This window comes from Hakea prostrata, chromosome 4, assembly GCF_041222555.1.
Source record: "Hakea prostrata isolate BN-2017 chromosome 4, UWA_Hpros_2, whole genome shotgun sequence".
In the NCBI taxonomy this organism is placed as follows: Eukaryota; Viridiplantae; Streptophyta; class Magnoliopsida; order Proteales; family Proteaceae; genus Hakea; species Hakea prostrata.
In genome coordinates, this window is record NC_142603.1 from 20102996 (window position 1) to 20128099 (window position 25104).

Sequence of the window (25104 nt, forward strand, 5' to 3'; positions counted from 1 at the left end):
TATTGTGTCGGTTATATCTAATAGGATACGTATAGACTAGTATCACACCGTATCATGGATACCTCAATCTTGATTTTCCCTTTAAAAAATATGTACCAGTGACCTGCCTTGGATACAAATTGATGTCACACCCACCTTGATTGGAACTCCTCAACAATATTTTCCCTCCATGTGGGCCTAGTAACAATCAACTCACCTCGATTTCTGAAAAAGCTTACTCCTGCACATTAAATGCACATGATCTTCAAGCGAGATTTTGAACCGTTGGATCCAAGTTTTGGTTGAGAATTCAATCTCAACCATTGAATCTCAATGGTCAAGATCAAAATCTCAACTGAAATTTGGATCTGATGATCCGAAATGTATCTTTTGACGGTCATGCGCATAACTGAAACAAGGTCCCTTGATTTCTTGATAGACGGACAGAACATCAATCGAACAATTACGGTGATAATGACCGATCGAACACACAACATCCACCCAGTGCAACGCTTCGGCAACCATTCATAAGCTACCAGCTGTATGAGAATAACGTTGTCCTCGTGTTGAATCTTCACACACCACACCAAGGCAGCCCCTTTGTAGCATTTACAAGGACACATATTCAGGCCAATGCAGCCAATCACATAGTGCTTTCTCATTCTTGACATCTACAGCATTACAGTCAACTACTTCCTCGCCGTCCACCATCTCTCGTTCAATAAAGACAAGCCAGTATCAACATCCGAGCTCTACTTTGCTGTGCAAACTATACTCAGATTGAAACTTGTAGGCTAAATATCTCGACCACAAGTTTTGCATTTAATCTTTACCCTAAAAAAATTCATCTACGTGAAATGAGGCTAAACGAGTGTTGTTCCAAAATCTGATTGTGGGCTATCTGGTTCACTGCTGGACCAAGCCTGGTCCCTGAGAAACAAAGAACATGAGTCTGGGCCGCCTCTGAGGACGAGAAGCCACCTCCAATAATTAAGTCAGAATCTGAAAAACACAAATCCCCTTGGACAAGAGTAAATGCTTCAAGAAGAAGAAATGTCCTTGAGTAGTTGTAGGAGAGTGAATGCCAGAGTTCTTGTTCATGGATTTACCCTAATTCGTGTTTAGTATTGGCTTATATATCAAGTTCATACCTCTAAAGTGGTAAGAATGTATCACAACCCTCTGATCCTCCCGCTCAAGATGAAGGGTTCAGATTGTCCACAGGGGGTAACTTGATCATCAAGCTAAGAACTTAATCTTGTTGAAGAAGCTTCTAGGCACCTATATCCTATCCCATCCGGATCTAGAGGTCAGAATCACATAGACTTGGATGTGACTACAATCCCCTCACTGAGTATTTACTGAGTCTCAGTGCATTCGATGCTGAATTTAATGCGCTTGATTGACATTTGAATAAAGATACTCCGAATCCCCTTACAGCATTGCTGAGACATAGCTTCTCGGATGCTTGCATTCAATGCTGAATTTAATGCGCTTGATTGACATTTGAATAAAGATACTCTAAATCCCCTTACAACATTGCTGAGACATAGCTTCTCGGGAAGGGTTGTCCGACAAGTCCACTATGTCAGCTGGCAATCACCATGAAGTGTCATTCTCAACAAGTATTCTACAGAGAAGTGCCCTACGAATAAGTATCGGATGAACCCTACGAACCAGGTCTGAGCCAAACGAACTGGCCTGCGTGGTTCACTCATATCCAAGGGGTTAAACTATAACATCTATAACAACGAGTGATTGAGGTTGCAAGAACCAAACTTTGAGAATATATCCTATAAATTTTTTTTTCAAAGGGGCTTTATTAAGCCAGGTGTTGGTTTCAACCACTAAAACAGCTTTGCGTTGGCATCTATCCTATAAATTTTATCACATGGTTTGTCTTAATTTATTAATATAACTATAATAATTTAAAAAATAACAAATATTCATGCGTATTGCACATGGTATTTTATTAGTAAAGAAATAAAAAGTCAGACAATTGGAAAACGAAGTTGGGTTTATTTGATGAAGGTCTCAGTCAATGGAAAGAAAGTTCTTATTTAAAGACATTAAGTAATGTATCAACTCTTCTAATTATGGAAACTAGTTTAATCTTACCCTTGTAGCTAGAACTTCAAGCATAAGAATTATTTGATGTTTTCTCTTTTTTTGCAATAAATCTTTGACGTGAACTTCATTTTTTTTGTTTTAATAGATAGCCTATATTATAAGAAAATAATGAAATAATACATAAATTTACAATCTATAACAATATAAGCAGAAATAGAAATCTCAATCCCCGGCCATATGGTGTCAATATGCCCTCGTTGGTCCCCATATGACTTAAACTGGTAAAAGAATGTTCTTGCTACCCTGCTGGCAATCAACGAATGGAACTTATAGGATACTTTTGGAAATACAAATATTTAGGAGGTATTAATACACCCAAAGGGAAATTGGAATATTCCATTTCATTGGTTGTCAAGTTTTCTTCACTATATCATTAATCTTACAGAGATTACCACCATAGACCAAAATAGGTTTTGTGCCTTCCTTCCAGACATGAGAAAGTAGATCAATAATATATTTAAGCTATGAAAGCATCTAGATAATTATGCAAAATCTCCATGTACACTTTTGATAAGGTATCCAAAATCATTCGTATACATGATGATAATATTCTCAATGCTTCAAGACCCCACATAAATCTTCTTGTGACTAATTCAATAATGTGTTACATATAGATATAGTTGGTTGTCACTTGTCACTTATTAATGAGTTGGTAATCGTTGAAGAGCGAGAATTATCTTCCCTTGAGAAAGCTCTTGCAGATCTTCCCCCAGGATTTTCTATCTGGTTCACCGATCTCAATTCTTGATTTTGCATCCTCAGCAAGTTCTTTCTGTATTATACCAGTCATTGTTACTGTATATATAACCATTTTAAATGTTAAGTTTGAAGTGAAAAGAACTAATGAAGTGATCACTTACTTGTATGACATTGTTGTTAGCAAGCCGATCTATGATATTACATAATATGTCTTTGGTGTATTCAGGGTGGCCTTGGATGCCTAAAATATGTTCTCCAATTGCAAACATCTCTACTCTTGTTTGCTCTGAGAATGCAATCACCTCAGCTCCCGAAGGTAATTCCCATACCTGTTTCACATTTGAACAGTGCTATCGTTATAGATGAAAACTAAACTTTTAGAGAGACACAGAGAGAGAGAGAGAGAGAGAGAGAGAGAGAGAGAGAGAGAGAGAGAGAACCTCATCTTGATGGCACTCAATGATGGTAAGGGAAGGTGGGATTTCCTCAAGGCTACCAAAAGTGCCAGGAAGAGCCAAGTCTTCAACAATCCTGATTTTCCTCAATCCAAGATCCCATCCACCATAAGATTTCCCAACCTTGCCACCCAATGCTCTGCACAGCACCTATGTGACAGAAAAATAGAGAGACACATAAGCAGATGAACTATTAGGAAAAAAAATCAAGAGAACACAGACCCTCTAATAAAATACCTGGTGTCCAAAGCAAATGCCAAGCACCTTCTTTTCCATGGCATCTAGTGTTTGCAAAAGAAAACAAAGCTTCAAGATCCATAGCTCATTTCCATAAGCATCACAAGGACTACCACTGATGACAAAGCCATGGTATTTGTGAAGATCTTCCATGTCAGGGAACTCTTCATCAATAACCCTAAACAAGTCCCATTGATCCCCTTCTTCTGCAAATGCATTAAGAAATACATTAAAGTACCCACCATATACCTCCTCCACATAATCAGAGTCCTTCGCTGCCAGTAACACACAATACTTCTTATGATCTCCAGAAACCATCCTCAAGAAAATAGAAAACGGGAGAAGATGGACTCAGAGAAGATTGGAGGAAGACAGTGAGAGTTTATAAGAACTCACTTGAAGGGGATAAGTCTGAGGCTGAAGCAGACTTGAAAGCGAGTAGGGCGTGGAAGGAGAATGCATGGATATTTGTAGTGAAAGAATACAGTTGGAGAATCCGGAAACACGGTTTTATATTCTTCTTTATCATTTAATGAATTACGTTCGTCATTTTTTTCCAGAAGCTAATCACATTAGGTCCACTTGCTCGTGTTTTTCATGTGTCTGATTAAAAAAAAAACACACACACACAACCCAACACAACATGCGTTTGACGTTAAAACCTAAATGATGGGAATGAGATTTGAATAATGGGCATAACCTGCTACCAATGGTCAAAAGGCCGAAAATGATGACTCTGTGAAATTTTGTGTAAATGCCTTAAACTTTACTATTTTAAATAGAAAGAAAGTACTAAACTTGGTTGAGGGCCGAAAAAATGATGGAAGGAGGGGTTCACATCCTCTACAGTTCACACGTCTACAATTTCTTGCAATTTCTATTTAGTTTTGTGACACGTGGTAGTTACTTATCCAAATGTCAGAATTAGAACTCAATTAGGAATTGAATCTATATAAATTACTAAAAATATGCCTCAACAAAAAAGGAAAAACAAAATTGGGAGAAAATTTAGGAATTTATTAGATTCAATTCCTAATTGGATTCTAATTCTGACCCTTGGATAATTAACTGCCACATGTCATAATCCTACATAGGAATTACAGGGAATTGAACGGGTGGGAATTGTGGAGGATGTGTAAACCCAAGAATGAGACTTGAATAATGTGCAGCACTTGCTGCCAATGGTTGAAAGCGAGAGTGACGGCTGGAAATGATGATTCCGTGAAATTTTATGTAAATGCCTTAAACTTATCTATTTTAAATAATTAAAAAAAAAAAGTACTAAACTTGGTTAACGGCCGAACATGATGATTCCGTGAAATTTTATGTAAAAAAATGTTTTTACCTTAACAAGAGTTGAACCTACAACTACTTCACTATAAGAGGTATGAACAGCTTGAGTTGGAAAGAATCAACTTCTTTTAATGAACTTAACCTTGTATAGCATTGTATAGTTATCTTAAAACATCTAACCGCTTGGGTTGGAAACAATCAACTTCTTTTAATGAACTTAACCTTGTTTAGCATTGTATGGTTATCTTAAAACCTCTTCTGACACGTTCAATTTGAGATGGACCAAATCAGTATATTGTTAAACTATCTAGGTTGGGATTCTTATCGGAAAAGAAGAAAAAAAACCAAAGATTCAAGATTTTTATTATAAATAATTATGTTGGAGGTCTTTTCAATCACTCAATCTTCTTAATATCTAGTTTATTTCTGACATTTTCTTGTAGATGTGTGACATTTGTCCTAACATCATATCAAATGATTGAGGTCTATTTACAAGTCATATCAAAGGATTGTGATTATAATTTTAAAATAAAAATTTATGAGACTTGTAAATGGACCACAAAGAACACATGATACACATTTATAAGGAAATAAACCATTCATTTTCTCATTAGAAATTAACTGGATAAAATCCCCTCTTAATTCTCTTTTCTCTATAAGAAAGATATACAAAAAATAAATAAATAAATAAATAAATACAAGGAGATGGAAGAAAGTTTCATCTCTTTTGCAATTTCAGCATTCATGGTTTTGGTTAAATCATCTTATTCTTGTTATAATTTTTGTATGTATTTGAATTAAGATTTTGAGAAAATCCCAAGACTGTTAATTTGAGGTCTGAGTACATGGAGAAATTTGAGGATCTAATTGGTCATCAGGAGGAGAAATTTTAAGTTTCTTGAATCTAAAAGCTAATAAAATCCCCCACCATTTGGATGAATTTACTCTTATCCAAAAATATAAAATATTAAAAATTAAAACCTATCCCTGAGAATAAGCAAGTACTCCAGTCTTTTAAAATTGTAGATAGAAGAAAACACTTAATAACACAAAGATCCATGTGAGAATAACTTTACCCTTTAAAAGGAAAACAAAGTTGAACACATAGATTAAGCAAGGAATTAGAACTTAAAAATTTAGTATGGAGTCTGAAGGATCCAAATACAAGCACATACTTTAAACAGGTGCATTCAGGAAAAAGATGCTAAAGAGTTTATGGGTGAGAAGGATTTGGACCACTTAGTTACTACCATTGCACTAAACCGACAAACCATTTTGTAAAATCCTCCAAAAGAAAATTTTATATCGAGGGTGTAATAAAAACTTTGGAAAATCCTTCACTTGAGAGTTATTGGGAGCCCATCAACCAAGGGGATGTTGAGGAGGAGCGAAGGTGTAGAGGGACAAAGAATAAAACTTGAAACCTCTTTGAACTTACCCTCTCTATATAAGAGATTGCCACCATTGTGCTAGTCGTACATCCATTATTCATTTCTTTCACATAAGAAAGATTTATATGATAGAATGTACCATCCATACCTAGATGCAAGGAAAAAGAAATGACTACTCAATCTCTGCAAAAAGTGGAAATCTTATCCATCACGATGACAATATTGGACATTCGTCTCCATATGCAACTAGAGACCAGGCTCCTGATAGAAAATTATATCCCTATAATTATATGTGGTCGAGGAAAATACTAGTCCCCCACCCCACCTAACTCTTTCATTTTCAAAACAAAGGACCATAGATGTCTTATATTATTAAATAAAAAATATACTATTAGATTCTTATCCAACCCCTTAAATTTGGCTAGCGAAATTGGACAACACGCTATATCGATCAGATAATATGTTTTTTTTTCATTAAGAATTTAATTATGTACTACTTTGACAAACCCTGACGTAAAGTGTGCTTTCTGGTACATTCATAAGAAAATGCTATTGTTGTTTCAATGAGATACATTCATATGGGATAACTTTCACAAAAGTTTCATTTTAAGTCTAAAAGTTCTATTTTCCTTCCCCTTTATTTTCCACCACAACCAAATGGAGCCTTGATACATTAACCAAGAGGGTATATATATGATTTTCTTTTCTTATCTTTTCTTTTTTTAATTTTATTTTAAATTCATTTAATCATAAATGATTGAAATACATGATTCTCTCTCTCTCGTATGTTTCTTAACTCTATTTTCATAGATAAACCAAAGATGTGCTTCAGTTAACAAGTGAATAAAAAATCTTCATTCTATTTCTACAGTTGCTACATGAAGAAATCTTCCAAAAGAGGGAGGTTACAAGTTTTTCCTTTTTCGTCATAATCAAACCAGTCATAAGGGTTGGGCACTCATTGGCTCAAGGGATGTGGGCGTTACAAGTTACATCATCACTTATTCAATGGCCGGTCATCTGTGGACTTGTATCATGGGCTTTTCTTTTGAAGCTGAGTAACTATTTGCCCTTGAGAAAGCTTTTGCAGATTTTCATCCAAGACTTTCTATCTGGCTCCCCAATCTCCAAACTTGATTTGGCTTCCTCAGCAAATTCTTCCTATATTGATTTCAAAGAATGTCAGATTACATATAATATGTTCAATTCATTCAAGGAGTAACAAAAATTATTTTAAAAAAAAGAAAAAATATACAGATCACTTACTTTTATGGAGTTGTCATTAGTCAGCCTATGGATAATATCATACAAGATATCTTTGGTGTATTCTGGGTGACCTTGAATGCCTAATATATGATCTCCAATCACAACCATCTCCACTCCGGTGTGCTCTGAGAAGGCAATCACTTCAGCTCCCATTGGTACCTCCAACACCTGTTACACGTTTGAGAAAATGACACTTTCTTGCTAAAATATCTCTTTGAGAATCACACACAACCACATCTCCAACACCTACCTCATCTTGGTGGCACTCAATGATGGTAAGGGAAGATGAGATTTCCTGAAGGGCACCAAAGTGGTTACATTGGGGCAAGTCATCTACGATCCTGATTTTTCTCAGCCCAAGATCCCACCCACCATAAGCTTTCCCAACCCTTCCACCCAATGCTCTGCATAAAACCTGCAACATGAGCAAAACATAACAACCCATGAGGAATTTGAAGTTTAAGAATGGTGAAGACGGAAAAGAACCCAGTTTTGAAGCTAAACCCTTCATGTACCTGGTGTCCAAAGCATATGCCAAGCACCTTCTTTTCCATGGCATCCAGTGTTTGCAAAAGAGAGCAAAGATTCAAGATCCATAGCTCATTTCCATAAGCATCACAAGGACTACCACTGATGACAAAACCATGGTACTTGTGAAGATCATCCATGTCAGGAAACTCCCCATCAACAACCCTAAACAAGTCCCATTGCTCTCCTTCTTCTGCAAATGCTTTAAGAAATACATTGAAGTACCCACCATATATTTTCTTCACATAATCAGAATCTTTTACTGCCATCAACATACAATACCTCTTCTGATTTCCAGAAAGCATATTCAAGAAAAGAAAGAAAGAAACGATGAACTGCTGAACTCACAGAATTAAGATTGAAAAGGACATGGAGTTGATAAGAACTCACTTGAGGGGGATTTGCACGAACACTTGGGTGAGAAGGGCGTTTGAGGAGATGGAGCTATTTGTAGAGAGATAGAGATGTACTTAACGTGAGAATATGAGGACACGGTTTCATTTTCTCTATATTGCAACTTTATCCCCTACTATTGTATCTACATGCACGTGTTTTTTACTGCATTATTGTTTACGTATTTGTTTGGTCATGCGGCCTTTTCCTTCCGCCAAAAAAAGAAAGTTGGCCTTTTCCTTCAAACTGTTGCAGCTTTTCATCCGTCCAACATAACAAAGAAGACCCCACAAACCAAAGTGGTACCTGTGTGGTCCACTGGTCATCCTCATCCGTGAAGGATGGGACTCCCTGTGTGAAGGACTGTGCTGGTGCTGAGACAAGGCAAATAATGAAATGAATCTGTTCACTTCACCAACCCGAGGCTCGAAGGAAGATGCATCCAGTGACGGAAATTTTGAGAACCCAAAAAACAGATGTCAAGCAGTAGGAGTGCAGTGATGTATGTAGCCAAGGTATCCTAACAGACCGACTATAGACTTGAAGAATCTTATTTAGGGGGAATGCAATAGAAAATCTGAAATTCAACGTAAACAATCAGTCGAAGAAGGGGAGCAACAAACCAGCGGGTGCACTCACTCTAGTCGCGTAGCTTCTGCATGATGGGTGCCTCATCTGTTGGCGTTAAGGTTGAGGTTTTAGGGTTCCTACTATAAGGAAAGCGCTTCTCTAGTATGTCTTGTGGCGAGGAATCCTTTGATAGTAAGCCTCTCTATTGCGGGCTTCAACCAACCTTTCAAGGTTTTCTTTTAATGATCAGAGAAAAAATGGAAAAACAAATAATTAATGTAAGAAAATGACAATATAGGAATGGAAAGAATCGCATGTTGGACCCATTGCATCCCAAGATATTTTGTGTGTTTGTTTTATCCAAAGATGCATATGTAAGTTTTACAGGAAATCTCTGAAAAGGTATTAACTTTAAGGCCGGACAACACATGAGACCATGTTTGGACTGTTCTTGGTATGTGACGTCCACATCCCATAGAGAATTTAGATTTAATACCTAATCAATCTTTTTTTTCTTTTTTAAAGAATCTGATTTAGTTGATTTTCCAAAAATGACCAACCATTGTGAACCAGGTTTAAGGATTATTTGGGTCAATCAAATAAATGGAAAATACAAGACTATTGCCGATGTCAAAAGGCAGTTGCTATTTTCATGCTCCAATTCTTTTTTCTGAACTATTGGGAATTTATCCAAAAAGTTAGTTTTAGTCTGTCATTGGTAAATAGTTACACTTTCCTCTATAAATACCTGGAACGATGCATTTGCAAAAACAACACTCAATCCAAATGACAACATTACACTTTTATCTTTTTATCTTTCACCCTAGGAGTATTTTCTTCTTCTTTAGCTATAGCGTAGATGATACAGATTCGCCATTGAAAAAACATCACGAGTTGTTTTCTCCCGAAATGCGTCAAAGTCCTCAATACACTGAGGCAGAGAGAACTTATTAGATTCCCTTGGGTTAGTTGCAAACCCTAGCACGCCAACGTATTCTAGCCAAAATTTGTTGAAATAGATTCCCATATTTTTTTTCTTGTATCATTGGTTTATTGGAAGTTTTTCGGAGAAATAATTCGATTGTGAAAAATATCACACTATTATTTAAAAGAAGATACTCTTCTTTCAGGGCAAATCTTCTAGATTCCCTTGCCTAATTTTCCTGGAAGGCACATGGTGCCCCTTGGTGCACCATTAACTAGTATGGAATAGCAAGACACAAAAGTCACATCTGGCTAATTTTACCCACTTAGAACGAAACCCCATTTTCAATAAAATGGTCCCCCTTTCATATAATCCAAAGTACGGCTATCATAAGCCTTTCTTATGTCAAATTTCATTGCCATAATAATTGTTTCCCTAAATTTTTTTGTTTTTGTAATGGAAGAATTCCTTAGAAAGGCACTATATTGTCAAAGATATGCCTAGTAGACACAAATGCTGACCATATAGGGGATATGAGATCTTCCAAAATAGGTTTGATTTGGGAAGCAACAATCTCAGTTACCATTTTAAGCACAATATTGCAAAGGCTAATTAGCCTATATTGGTGAATTTTCTCTAGTTGTTTAGTTGGGAATCAAACCTTTGTGGGCTTTATTGATGGATTAGGGAAGAGTACTTGATGCGAGGACTTCTGTGACAAATGTTCCTTTCACCACCTCCCATTATTACTAAACTGGGGGTATCATCAAGGCTTGGAGATTTTAAAGGAGCCATTCCAAAAAGTGCAGCCTTGATCTCATTTTCCTTGGGAATTTTTAGCAGTACCCCTATCCCTGACCTTATTTGTACTATGTTCTCAAGGCCTTAATGCCATTCTCAATCAAGGTCAAAGTGGAAAGTCTAGTCCATGAAGCATGCATCAAAGTAGGATCTACCCCTTTAAATGATTTGCTATTTGCAAATGACAACCAGCTCTTTGGTGAAGTGAGGATAGATGAAATTCACAATCTTAAAGGCGCATAGAGATCTTTTGTGAAGTCATCAATGGTCAAGGCATCAATAACTCGAAATCAACATTGATATTCAACCCAAACACAACCCCAAAGTTCAGAAGGTGGTTCTCTTATGTGATGAAAATACCATATGCCAATGCTCCGAAGAAATACTTGGGGTTGCCATCCATATGCGACAATGAGAAAAAGAAGCTCTTGAATGATATCAAAGACACGGCCTTGGGGATGTTTCCAAGTTGGGCATCTCAAATGCTTTCAAAGGTAGGAAGGGAAGTCCTAGTAAAGTCGGTGGCTTTAGCTTCCAACTCTTATGCAGCATCTCATTTCTATCCTCTCAAAAGCCATCATCAAGATCTTATGAGGAAATCTGCTATATTCTACTGGGATGACAGTGATGAAGTGCTCAAAATACCTTGATGTCATGGAAGAGGATATGCAATTTTAACGATAAGGGGGTCTAGGATTTAGATACCCTAAGCTTCAAAACCCTTTTGGATAACCTAGCATGGAAATTATATATGAAAAAACCCAAACACATTACGTACAACTACTTCAAAGAAAATTTACTTCCTTAGAACATCATTTTTGCATGGAGGCAACAACAAGATCCTCCCCTAGTTGAAGTTGGCATAGCATACTTGTGAAATCCCCTAAAATCCTAACCTGATAATCCATCGTTTTAGGTTTGCGAATCGGAGTTCTAGTAGAAGACAACTCTGGACCATTCGAGTTGAGCTCGGAGTTCAAAAATCAAACCTATGAAGTTGAAAGAACAAGAAAAAGACCCAGCGACCCTAATTGAGTTCAAGAGGAGAGAGAAAGTCAACCGGAAAGGAATAAAAAGGAGATTTTGGCATGCACGAAAATAAATGCTAAAGGACTCAAATGTGAAAGTAAATTACACCATTGATTGGGCAATGTTTAGAGGTTTCTACCCTCCGAAGCCCGTTGAAGTTGACCTTCATATGAAGAAGTTAGAGGGCCGGTTGATAGGGCTAGTTGCACAGTTTGATCAACCACCCCTACCCATAAGAGGGATATTTTTGGTAATTTTTCCTTTAAATCCCTATTTTATGGTTTTTCTTCCACCTCATAAATGAGTTGTTTATGCTCAAGGGAGGCTGAGAACATGGGAGAGAAAGAGAGCTTGCGTACTTGAAGGAATCTAGCTCATTTGGCGGTGTCGAAGCACGAAATACAAAGAGAATCACATATTGAGGTAGAGAGACCTGTAAAACCCTCTTTACAACCTTTCTTTTAATGCATTTATGTTGAGAAGTTGCAATAATAGTGGTGGTTGAAGTATTTGGTTAGATTTAAATGCTTGCTTAAGTCCCTCTTTGTGTTTCCCAACTTCTTTGAGTGTTGGTTAGTCTTATTTCACCCATTTGAGACCTACCGAACCTCTCTAAGATGCCCACGAGCGACTCTCTGAGAGCCAAATTGGGGTTTTGTATTGAGGACTAAGTGGAAAGATTGGAAGGTGTTTTGAGTAGGGCTGCAACTGGGCCGGGCTGGGCCGGGCTTTTGCAATCCCAAGCCCAGTCCTAGATGTTCTAATCCGAGCCCATTCCCGCCCTAACCCTAATTCAGGGCTAAGGATTATTGTCCCTGACCCTAAGCCCCACAAGGCCAAACCAAACCCATTCCCTCCCTAATTGACCCTAATTGGGCCAGGTCGGGATGGGTTGGCCCTGATTGACCCTAATTGGCTCTGACCCTGGCCCTGATTGGCCCTAATTGGCCTTATTGGCCCTGACCCTGATTGGCCCTATCCCTGGCCCTAATTGGCCCTGACCCTGATTAGCCCTAATTGGCCCTGGCCCTAGCCCTGATTAGCCCTGTCCCTGGTCCTAATTGGCCCTGACCCTGATTAGCCTTGTCCCTGGCCCTGATTGACCCTATCTTGGCCCAAGCCTTAATCGGTCCTATCCTTGGACCTAAAATATCAAATGTAAATTCATAAAAATATATATAATAATAATAAAAATAAAAGTATCATAAATAAACTAAAAATAAAATTCATAGAAATATAAGATGATTCAAGCTCATACAAAATGATAAAATAATAAATAAGTTGATAATGTTGCTTTAAACATAAATAAATTCATACTCCATATTCTATATTGATCTCTGGAAAGTCTCGAAGTCTCTCATTGCTTTGACGATGGAAATTGAAAACCTCTCCCATTACTTTGGTGATGGAAATTGAAAACCCCTCCCATTGATATCTTTATTCAAAAAAAAATCATATTCAAAACTTTGTTAACAAGTAAATCAATGATAATTTAGTATTGATATTTTTTTTCATAGTTAAAGAAAATTATATTTTAGTTACAAACAAAGCTATCTATCCTTAATATTTTGTTCCCCCTTCTTCTGAAATATCACATTGGAGGCAAAAGAAAGATGTCAATATTCATGATGAGAAGTTGGGGTCTAGATTTGTTAGATATTAATTCTCTATATACTAGCTTTTATTATTTATAATATATTATCTCACCTTAGTCCCCAAAAGAAAAAAAATCATCTGGACCCCCTGAGGTTTGGTCTATGTCATTTTTAGTCCAGAAATGTTGAGACTTTGCATCTACCTCCCCTGTACTATAGAAAAAGTCAATTTAAGGACAAATTATCACTTATATGACCAATTTGCCCTTAATTTTTTTTTTCACATTTTAAGTGGTTAAAGTTTATTAATTTGCAAAAACATACCCTCATTAACCGATTCCCAAATTCCCATTTCTTTCTTCTTCTTCAATGGTTTCATTTGATTCTAAGTCTCAGTTTTTCAAACCCAACTTGAGAATGGTTCTGAACTATGCCCTGTGGTATTCATCTTCAATTCAACCCAAAATGTTGGTGATTTGATTTTTTTTTTCTTCTTATTTTCTTGAGCTACATTAGCTCCCATCTTCAAACCCTAGTTGAAGATGAACATCAAAATCAGAAAAACACACAAAGGAACTAATCTGCAGCGTACAATAAAATTAAATTTGCAAGATAATTTCAAGATTCTTCTTGATTAGATAAAGAAAAAATCAGAAAAACACAGAGATGAACTACAACAAAATCAGCAACTCTTCCGTTTCTCTAGAAATCACCCATATTCTTGACCAGTCTCCAATGTACCTGTACAAATAGCTTTTATAAGATTCAACCAGTGGTGCAGGGACTCAGAGAGAGAAGAAAAAGAAACATACCCAGCATCGATGAAGCCCAACGTGAAAACAGCAACAGCAGATCGAGCTATCAAGACATTTGAGATCCTCAAAGGAAAAATTGGCTGTCCTGTTCTTGAATTTTTAGTTAAATCTCGTTTTTCAGCACACATGGGTCTGAATTTCCTTCCATTATGCTTTCGAAGAAGATAAAAAGAGAAGTTGCAGGACAGATGCTGGTGGCTTTCACTGCCGATTGTACGTAATCTCTAACTAGGGTTTGAAGATGGGAGCTAATGTAGCTCAAGAAAAGAAAAAAAATCAAATCACCAACATTTTGGGTTTAGTTGAAGATGAATACTACACAATGTAGTTCAGAACCATTCTCAAGTTGGGTTTGAAAAATAGAGATTTAGAATCAAATGGAACCATTGAAGAAGAAGAAGAAGAAAGAAATGGGGATTTAGGAATCGGGTAATGAGGGACTGTTTTTGCAAATTAATAAACTTTAACTCCTTAAAATGGTAAAAAAAAAAATTAAGGGTAAATTGGTCATATAAGTGATAATTTGTCCTTAAATTGACTTTTTTTATAGTACAGGGGAGGCAGATGCAAAGTCTCAATCTTTTTGGACCAAAAATGACATAGACTAAACCTCGGGGGTCCAGATGAAAATTACCCATGATTTTTTTGAACTAAAAATGACTTAGTTCGAAAAATAAAAATTATCTTAAAAATAATATAAAAACTGAACTCATAGTCTAATATGATCAAAATGATTGAAGGTCAAAGTCGAGACTTATAGTTTTATCAATGTTAATGTGAAGATTAGGGTAAAAATCTAATACATGATCAGGGTCAAATTAACATTATGACTAGAGCCAAAATTAGAGTCAGGATCGGGCCAAAATCAGGCAGATGCTTACTACATTGGTAATGAATATATAATTTATTTTTATTAATTTTTTACAAAACATGATCATGTTTTTAAAATTTGACACGTGTCAAATATTCACCCACGTGGATTATAATTAATTCATCTCCATATGGGTGGAGGGTCCAAACTCAAATCAGGGCCAAAATCATGGGCCTAAATCAAGGCTAAGATTAGGGCCAATATCAACGCCAGGATTAGGGCAAAGATCAGGGTCAAAATCAGGGTCAGAATCAGGGCCAAGATCAGGGTTAGAATCAGGGCCAGAATCAGGGCCAAGATCAAGGCTAGAATCAAGGCCAAGATCAGAGCCAAAATCAGGGACGGGCCGGGATGGGCTGGGCGGGCCAGAGAGTAATCCCAAGCCCGCCCTTGGCCCTTGTCAAACCCCACCCAGCCGGATCCAGTAATACCCGAATACCCGTGGGGGTGATACACTGCAAGGTCTAGGTTCAGTGATAAATCCATACAAAACATGATATAGCATAATTAAATGGACAAGAATAAATCAAGTTCAAGTAATAAATTACCAAATCTTAAATAATGATTATAATCATCCATTACTTCAAATCAAAACTAAACATCAGAGTCCTAGAAGAGAAAGAATATTTAAAGTTGCAGCGGAAAATCATTTAAGGAAGCTCTAAGGAAAAGAAACTCCATAAGAGCAATCTTGGCATGAACATGAAGCGTCATGAGCTTCCACTTCTTCTCCGACAACGCCCTCCTGGTAGCCATTTATCAAAGGATCCTCAGCGTAGGAGGGGTCCTCATAACCTGTAGAGCAGTTTAAAGAAACAAACAAAATAAAGGAATGAGTTCATAGAACTCCGTGAGGTAACTAACATTCATGTCAATACATTCATCCATACTCCATATCATAATTCATAAAACAATCATATATTTAATAATATAAACAATAAATGCATGGTGATGATATAAGGTTCCTAACTCTATAATGTAGTCTCTAAAGTAGACACGCATTAAGTCATACACCAGTCTTCTTTGGGTTCTCCGCGGCAATTGGGTCAAGTCACATCAATCCGTAGCTGGGGTATAAGTCACCACTCTCTCACATCACCATTGGTATAAGATCTGGTGCGTGTCAAGGATTACTCTAAGCCCAATGCAAAGCCATACGGTTTCGTACTACATATGGTCCGAATACTTCCCCTATGGCACCAACCAACTCGGTTCAGTATTTTTTCCCACCTAGAGTCAACGTATCCTATGGCACCAACCAACTCAGACTACATTGACCCCTAACCCTATGGTCATCCACATATAATGGACAGGATGCTCTCCATGTCCTCTCATGGGTCATTTCACCGGTCTTGAGCGCCCATGAGCCATTTTCTATTATATGCAACCCTACCATCTCATGATGACAATGGGCCTGCTTGATGCTCACAGGACCCAGCCACTAACATCACGGGTTAACCGGTTTCAATACCCCTACCGAAAGGGTAGTAGTACTCATGAGGTCACCTAGCCAAACACTTCTAGACATGCCCTACATATGTCAATCAATAATTAGGGAAAGCGCCAACGGCACCATAGGAATGCGTCTCATACCGCCTCCTCTGGTATCCTATGGCAGAAATGCCAAAAGAGCATTCCTCATTCCCCAATGTTACCTAGACAATCACATAAGATCACTAGGGCAATGGGTGAACCCATGACCCTAGTAGAAAATACAAGGTAGAGGGAATAATAATATTCCTCCTCTCTCATCTCATATAATATCATACCATATTCATATCAATAACATAGTGTTGGTGCAACCTAGAGGGGGGGTGATTAGGTTGCAACTAGTGGATTGTCCCAATTTTTCGGTTTGTGCGGAAATACAAGGTAAATTGACAATTCAAATGAAATTAAACAATACAATCAACCACAAGACAAGTATTTTATAGTGGTTCGACTTTGCAAATCTACGTCCACTCCTCTCTTGGCCTCAAGAGAGTATTCCACTATTGATTCTCTTTCAATACAATGGATAGAGATCAAACCCTTTACAATCTTTGTTACGGGGCAAGAGCACCCTTTACAATCTTTGTTTATCTTAGGGCAAGAGCACCCTCTTCAATCTTTGTTCACGGGCAAGAGCACCCAACCAATCTTTGTTCACGGGCAAGAGTACCCAAAACCAATTCTAATCTACCTAGACTAGAATTGAAAACAGTTACAAGAGAAGGATCTTACCTTAACAAGAGGTGTGACACTTTACCTCTTGTGTGTGTGTGATGAAATAAGAGTTGTATGCTCAAGATATGAAATGCATGCACCACCAAAGCCTTCAATCACCTCAAGCTTGACTTCCACAAGCTTACTTTAACACCTTGGTATGTTCTTCAAGGATGGGGAGAAGGTGAAAGGCAAAGCACAAGGCTTTCTTGCAATTTGAGAGCTTTAGGATCACTTAGGGAGTGGGTGATCAAGTGTGAGTGTTGTTACTCTCAAATGAGGTGAATTGGGTTTATATAGAGCACCTTTGAGTGCCAAAACCCAATCCCCAACGGATAGAAAACGGACACATTTTTGTCCTGTTTTTCAGCCCAGACGGACGTCCGTCTGGTCAGACGGTCATCCGTCTCAAAAGTATCCGTTGCAAACAGCTGTAGAGGATATTCTCTTTAAACTAGCCGTTATAGTCAAATCTGGGCCAGACGGACGTCCGTCTGCCTAGACGAAATTCCGTCTGGCCTTCTGTTGTTTTCTGAGAAACAGAGTTATCAGTACAGACAGACATCCGTCTGCTCAGAAGGCTGTCCGTCTGAACTCTATTTTGCTGCCTTAAGTTGGGGCTGGGACATGGCTTGGGTTTTTGGACTTTTTGGTCAACCCTAAGCATTGTACACCTCACTAACATGTCCTAGGTCACTCTAGTAATATGAATTACATATAATTGATGCATTTACATGAATGTGTATGCGAGAGTGTTCTAAGCCCTAATTCAACATAAGTCTTGATCTTCGACTTGATTTTGTGCAACAGTCTTCATGTCCATCTTGGCATGGTCATTTTGACTTAGACTTCATGTCCATCTTCATGTCTATCTTGGCATGATCTTGGCTTTGACTTGCATATGGCTTTGACTTGGAGTTGGTCCACTTGTTCTCATCTTGAACTAAAACATCATAACTCAATATAGCCATTAGTAATTCATGCTTATTATCATCAAAACCAATAGAGGCTGATGTGGCAAATGCTGACATGGCATTTCCCAACAATCTCCCCCTTTTTGATGATGATAAACACATGAATGACTGGAAAATATGAATGATAATTAATAGCAAATAAGCACTCATTCATATGCATGTTATTTTCATGTTTTTCTATGGTGAATTCTAATTCATGTTTGTTATCATCAAAACATGGTGAATTCAAGTTTCATGTTTGTTATCATCAAAACCAATGGAGGCCAATGTGACAAAATGCTGACATGACATTTTCCAACACATAGGATTCAATAGCAATGAGAAATACTTAAGCAATAAATCTTACATTCCATTCATGCAAGTCATACACATGCATATCATGGTAAATATAAATTTACAACAATTTATATCAATAAAAGAAATTAAAATAACAACAATTAATTATGTATAACAAGGTTAGTTATTCCTCACCTTTTTACTTTTCTCATTTCTCCAAAGTCCGAGAATTCACTCCCACAAGTTTGGTGACTAAAGATACATAAATGCCTATTCATGTAAGAAATTAATAATCACAAATTAGAGTCAATATGGGTTTCAAAGGATATCCCAAAATCTTCCCACGAAAATCCAAATCCTTACCCCTACTTTACAAAAGGGTAGCTCCCAACCTTACTAGTGAATGATCTCTAATTTGCCACAAAATCGAAGTCTAAACGAAACAAAATTTTGGTGAAAGCTAATTGACAACAAAATGATCCTACGGGTACCTTCAATTTAATTAAATTTGACCCATCTCAAAAATGCCCAAATTTGGCTCTCATAAATCACCCGTAGGTGACCCAGAGAGTCAAAATGCATAAACCTTAGTATGGGATCTTACCATTACTCCCACAAACTAGGAAGGGACATTAATATAAGAAAAGATAAGCATCTAGGATACCTAACATTATTCCCTTTAACAGATCTCCATGAAAGAAGAGAAGATAAACTCTCACCAACTATGATTAAAGAGAAGGGTTAAAGAAAACTCACCTTTCCTAATAATTTTGTGAAGATTCGGATTATAAAAACCTTCGGAATGATGGAAATCATTCCTCTTTCTCGTTTCTCCTTTTCTCCAAAGCTCCGCCTCTTTCTAGCCTCCAGAATGTGTTTACAGATGAAATAAAACATAAATAGGGTTTAAAAATCCGAATTTTCATTTTTGCCCCTAAACTAAAAATTGGGTGGGGGTTGGTTCACCCAAACGGCCCAAACTTTTGGTCCATGTTTGGACCATCAAACAAACTCCAATTGTAGTGATTTTTGGCTCATTGGAAAGGTCTTTGGACAATCTTCGATTTGATACCTTATTCATGTCAATCGGATTCTCCATCGTTGACCTATGGACATTCTAAGATCACCATTTTTACACTATCGAGACTAATCTTCTCTCTTCACTTAAACTCTAAGAGAGTTTTTGAGTCATTACAAGGGTCATCCACCAACATTGGTTCAATTTCCAATCCTTCGGGATCAAATTGAATGGCCCCCAGTTATCGCCAACTCGAGGCCTAGGTTCTCGGTCTTGAAACCACGGGTAAAAGGGGTAAAAATCTGGGGGATTTCACAGCCCTAGTTCAGGGCCAGAATATTTTGGCCCTAACCCGCCCTTAAGGCCAAAATCCTTAGCTCAAGCCCTATACGAGCTCAGGGCAGGCTTAGGGCGGGTCAGGGCCGCCAGGGCCAAACTTGCACCCCTAGTTTTGAGACAATACTAGTGTCCCTTTGAAATCCCAAACCCCCCCCCCCCCCCCCCCAACATGATTGGATTTCTAGAGGAGTTCGAAATCAAGCATTCTTGGTTGCAACCCTAGGGCGGCAATTGACCAGGGGTGGTCAACCGGCCTAATAAGCTTATCCTGCTGCCCCTTGGCCTAGGTGTGTGTTTTGTCTAGTTTGATACTCGGTCGATTCTGGGTTTATGCCTAATTTAGTCCTTATGTTTTCTAGGGTATTTATAGCTTGTTTAAACTCTTGAATTGGTGGATTTCTTGGGCAATTAGAGGTTGTTTTTGCCATTTGATAGATGAGGGATGCATATTCATATGTCGTGTAGTTAATTTGATTTTATTTTTCATTAATTAAAATGTCAAATATTCTATTATGATTTGTGTGAGACTTTGCACGGATGAAAGATAATTTGGTGTTTATGTTTATGCTACCATTCATTAATATTCAAGTTTATGTTACTATTCATTTCATTCAATGATGGATGTGTATGTGATTGTGTTGAAAGTTTGGTGGTAGATTGCTACCTATGTATGTACTTATACCAACCCAGGGTTGTGGGCTCACCCATTGCCCCTGGTGCCTATGCATCTATATAGATTCACTAGGTGCATGGTGGTTAAGTGTCTAGACATATTTGGCTAATAAACCTGATTGAATGCTACTACCCTTTCGGCAGGGGTATTGAAGCTGAGTAACCTATGATGCCAATGGATGGGTCCTATGAGCATCATGCAGGTCCACTACTATCATATAGTGGTCGGATTGCATATGTTAGGGTTGGCCTCATGAGGTGTTCAAGTCATCTCGTGAGGAGACATGAGAGGCATCCACCCCAACATATGTGGATGACCATAGGGTTAAGGAATGACATTCCAAAAGATGTCTTGGGTGGTATGAAGAATAACATTTCTAGGTGGGAAGGATACGCAAACCAAAAGGGCACTAGGCATGAGGGAAAACATCTGGAACACATGTAGCACAAAATGTAGTTGACTTTGCATTAGGATAGGCTTATCCCGACACATGCTAGTTCTCAGACCAATGGTTGGTGAGAGAGTGGTGACCTAAACCCCAGCCACGGTATGATGTGACTTGACTCAATTGTTGTGGGAAACCCAATAGATGTACTTGAGTGCTGTGAAGGAGAGTGACGAGACTCCCCAAAAGAGGCTAGTGTTGTAACTTAATGTGTGTCCACCATAAAGACTACATTTATTAGAGTCTAGGATCATATTTGCATCATTATTATTCATTATTTCATTATAACTATATTGTGTATAAATGTGGGTGATTGTTGCGCGATATGTGACTATGTTTACCTCACTGAATTCTGTAGAACTCATCCCTTTGTGTATTTTCTTTCAAATTCTATTGCAGATTATGAAGACTCCTTTTATCTGGAGGGTCTACCGCTGACAGAGTCCCTTGAGGGACTGGCGAGAGAGGACGAGGAGATACATGGAAAGTCGTGTTTCTGGGAGGATTGAGCCTACGAAGTCGAACTCTTTTGAGGTTGTGGGGATATCATGGGAGAAAGTAGTTGCCTTAGCTGTCATCACTTGGGGATTAGAATCTAGTAGAATCAGGGGTTTTATTTAGTAAATTTGTAAAATATAAAACTCTTGGTTGTAAAACGAAAAATAGTTTTTACAACTAAACACCCAGGATTTGATTTTACACCGTCAGATTTCTTTTTGGATATGTGGCACAATCTGAACCGTTGGCTGCATGTTACAACAGTGGCAGCAAATAAAAATTCATTGCGGGAGTGTGAGCTATTTGAAAAGAGATTGGGATGTAGGGTGTGAGTAGGAAGACAAGGTTTCATTCTTTCTAGTTTCTATAGAGGGTATTTACTGCATTGTCTCTTTTCTCTTACCATGGGTTCCACATGCACGTGTTATTGTAATGCTTTATATGTTTTTTGGTCTTTCTTTTGGTGCATTATATATTTTTTTGTGCACACTTTCGTGACAACTATAATGAAAATAATCCAATGGATTGTTTGATGGGTAAACTTAGTAATTTAGTTTATTAATTTTAGAAACTTTTTAAAATTACAAAACTTAACCCCATTTATATTGAAATTCACAAAAGAGTCCCTCCTTGACAGTAACGTGAAAAAACAGGGGGGGGGAGCCCCCCCCCCGGCCCCGGCTTTCCCCACCCCCCCCTCTGGGGGGGGGGGGGGGGGGGGGGGGGGGGGGGGGGGGGGGGGGGGGGGGGGGGGGGGGAGGGGGGGGGGTGATTTGTTAAGCAATTAGTTGTCGCTAGATACATTGAAGGTAGACCTGATTCTTGCAGTTATACATTGCTTTGCAGGAGAATGAGAACAATAAGAGAAAAGGGATTCTTTTGAATATCTATTTGCAATGATTCTGATAAAGGGAATCTTTGTTCTTTAAGTTACTCATGTTGTTCCTGTTCTCTTCAACAAAAGTTGGTTCACTGAAAAAAAAAAAAATTAAGTTGAATTTTCAGAGATAAGGTACAAGAATAATACTAGGAACAAGATTATGTCACTCAGAGCAAGTATCTCAAATAAAGATGTCAAAAATTAATCTGCAATGGCAAACCTAGCCTTTAGATCCCCTCATTAGCATTTTAGAGTTGATTTTGTTCCTTTCCGGTGGATTCAAGAGATGTTCCTGAATTCAAGGAGGCTTTGTTAGGCTCTTTTTGGTATCAATTCTTATTCTCTATTATGCTTATTTAAAAAAAATAAGTACAAGGATTCATCATTGGTCAATAATGAAAAATGGTTTGGTGAATTTTGTTAAAAATAATATATGGAATGAAAAATAAATTTAATATGTCAAAATAAAAAATTGTTAGATAGTGAGCATGTGAGAAAAGAGAAAAGAGAAAGAAAAAAAATATGATATTTATAAAAGGATGTGTACTTTACCTTCATCTTAACTATAAAATTTTAAGTAAACATTTGCATAAATGAAGAGAATGAAATTCTCATCATAATTCATAATAAGCAAAAACACTATGTTAAAATAAATTATTTCTTTATTAAAACAACTTACTGTATTCTTTCGATCAAGAATATATATATGTACCATTCAGACAAACCCTAACATAAAGTGTGCTTTTGGATACCAATAAAAAAAAAGTGTGCATTTTGGTCTATAATTACAAAAGTTTTTTTTAGGTCTAAAAGGGTCTATTGTACTCCTTCCCTTTATTTCCCATTACAACCAAACGAAGCTTTGATACATCAATCAAGATGTTAACTCTATTTTCATGATAAACCAAAGATATGCTTCATTAACAAGTGAAAAATTCTTCATTCTACAGTTGTTTCATGAAGAAAGCTACAAAGAGAGAAGTTACTAAGTTTTTTTCTTTTTAGGGTCACCAAGAACCAGTCACAACGATTCGGGGCCCATAGGCCCAAAGGATGGAGCCCAAGGTTACAAGTTAGATTTCGTCACTTATTCATGGCCAGTTGTCTGTGGGCCTTGTGTCATGGGCTTTTGAAGCTGAGTAATTATTTCCCTTGAGAAAGGTTTTGCAGATTTTCACCCAAGACTTTCTATCTGGTTCCCCAATCTCCAATCTTGATTTTGCTTCCTCAGCAAGTTCTTCCTGTATTGAATTCAAAGAATGTCAGATTACATATAATATGTTATGGTTCTTTCAAGAAGTGATAATAAAAATTATTTCTAAAAAAAATACCGATTACTTACTTTTATAGTTTTGTTATTAGTTAGCCTCTGGATGATCTCATACAAGATGTCTTTGGTGTATTCTGGGTGGCCTTGAATACCTAATATATGATCTCCAATCACAACCATCTCCACTCCAGTGTGCTCTGAGAAGGCAATGACTTCAGCTCCCATTGGTACCTCCAACACCTGTTAAATGTTTGAGAAAATGTCACTTTCTTGCAAAACAATCCAATTTAAAAGTCTCCTTGAGAACCACACACAACCACATCTCCAACACCTACCTCATCTTGGTGGCACTCAATGATGGTAAGAGAAGATGGGATTTCCTGAAGGGCGCCAAAGAGGTTACATAAGGGCAAGTCTTCTACAATTCTGATTTTTCTCAGCCCAAGATCCCATCCACCATAAGCGTTCCCAACCCTTCCACCCAATGCTCTGCATAAGATCTGTAATATGAGCAAAACACAGAAAACCCATTAGGAATTTGACGTCAAAGAATGGTGAAGACAGAAAAGAACCCAGTTTTGAAGCTAAACCCTCTAAAGTACCTGATGTCCAAAGCATATGCCAAGCACCTTCTTTTCCATGGCATCCAGTGTTTGCAAAAGAAAGCAAAGCTTCAAAATCCACAGCTCATTTCCATATGCATCACTAGGACTACCACTGATGACAAAACCATGGTACTTGGGAAGATCATCCATGTCAGGAAACTCCCCATCAACAACCCTAAACAAGTCCCATTGCTCTCCTTCTTCTGCAAATGCTTTAAGAAATACATTGAAGTACCCACCATACACTTTCTGCACATAATCAGAATCCTTTACTGCCATTAACATACAATACCTCTTCTGATCTCCAGAAACCATCTTTAGGAAAATAAAGAGAGAAACAGAAGAAAGAAAGAAAGAAAGAAAGAAACGATGAAAGGCTAAACCCACAGAAGATTGCAGGAGGAGAGAGAGAGAGAGAGAGAGAGAGTTGATAAGAAAACACCTAAGGCCTAAGGGGAATTTGCAGGTTGAACACTTGGGTGAGAAGGGTGTTGGGGGTGATGGAGGTATTTGTAGAGAGATTGAGATGTACCGTGAGTCAGAAGACACGGTTTGGTTTTCTCTATATTACTACTTTATCCCTTACTATGGATTCACTTCACATGCACGTTTTTGTAGTGCCCTATAAGTATGACCCCCTACGTATTTTGTTGGGTCACGTGGCCTATTTGCTCAAGGGAATTAAAGTGATTAAAAAAAAAAAAGGAATTAAAGTAGATTTTCTTGAGAAAAAATGGAAAAATTAATATAGGAAAATGTCAACAAAATTCACTAGAGATTTGAAAGAATCGCATGCATGTGGGACCCATCACATCCCTAGAAGTCTAGAAGTCTGGGGTGTTTGTTTCATCCAAACGTGCATGCAGCTTTACAAGAAATTACTGATTTAGGCATGAATTGTGCCCGTAAGTCCCCCATGGGACCATCTTTGGACTGTTCATGGT

At 37.7% G+C, this 25104-nt stretch overlaps 3 protein-coding genes across 3 annotated transcripts; all 3 read right to left on the minus strand.

Moving 5' to 3' along the window:
• Nucleotides 1–2746: 2746 nt before the first annotated feature.
• LOC149018390 (gamma-glutamyl peptidase 5-like) lies at nt 2747–3818 on the minus strand. Its single transcript, XM_089154350.1, has 4 exons — nt 3501–3818; nt 3249–3413; nt 2970–3137; nt 2747–2881 (listed from the first exon to the last, which is right to left on the minus strand). Exons 1-4 carry the CDS (start codon nt 3816–3818, stop codon nt 2783–2785), a joined length of 750 nt encoding a protein of 249 aa, XP_089010476.1. The 3' UTR covers nt 2747–2782.
• A 3195-nt stretch (nt 3819–7013) lies between these two features.
• Nucleotides 7014–8407, minus strand: LOC149018391 (gamma-glutamyl peptidase 5-like). The gene is made up of 4 exons (XM_089152675.1): nt 7966–8407; nt 7701–7865; nt 7451–7618; nt 7014–7345 (listed from the first exon to the last, which is right to left on the minus strand). The coding sequence occupies exons 1-4, from the start codon at nt 8281–8283 to the stop codon at nt 7247–7249; spliced, it is 750 nt and encodes a 249-aa protein (XP_089008801.1). The 5' UTR covers nt 8284–8407; the 3' UTR covers nt 7014–7246.
• A 14627-nt stretch (nt 8408–23034) lies between these two features.
• On the minus strand, nt 23035–24545 carry LOC149018392 (gamma-glutamyl peptidase 5-like). Its single transcript, XM_089154351.1, has 4 exons — nt 24158–24545; nt 23891–24055; nt 23628–23795; nt 23035–23526 (listed from the first exon to the last, which is right to left on the minus strand). The coding sequence occupies exons 1-4, from the start codon at nt 24473–24475 to the stop codon at nt 23377–23379; spliced, it is 801 nt and encodes a 266-aa protein (XP_089010477.1). The 5' UTR covers nt 24476–24545; the 3' UTR covers nt 23035–23376.
• Between the last annotated feature and the right edge of the window lie 559 nt (nt 24546–25104).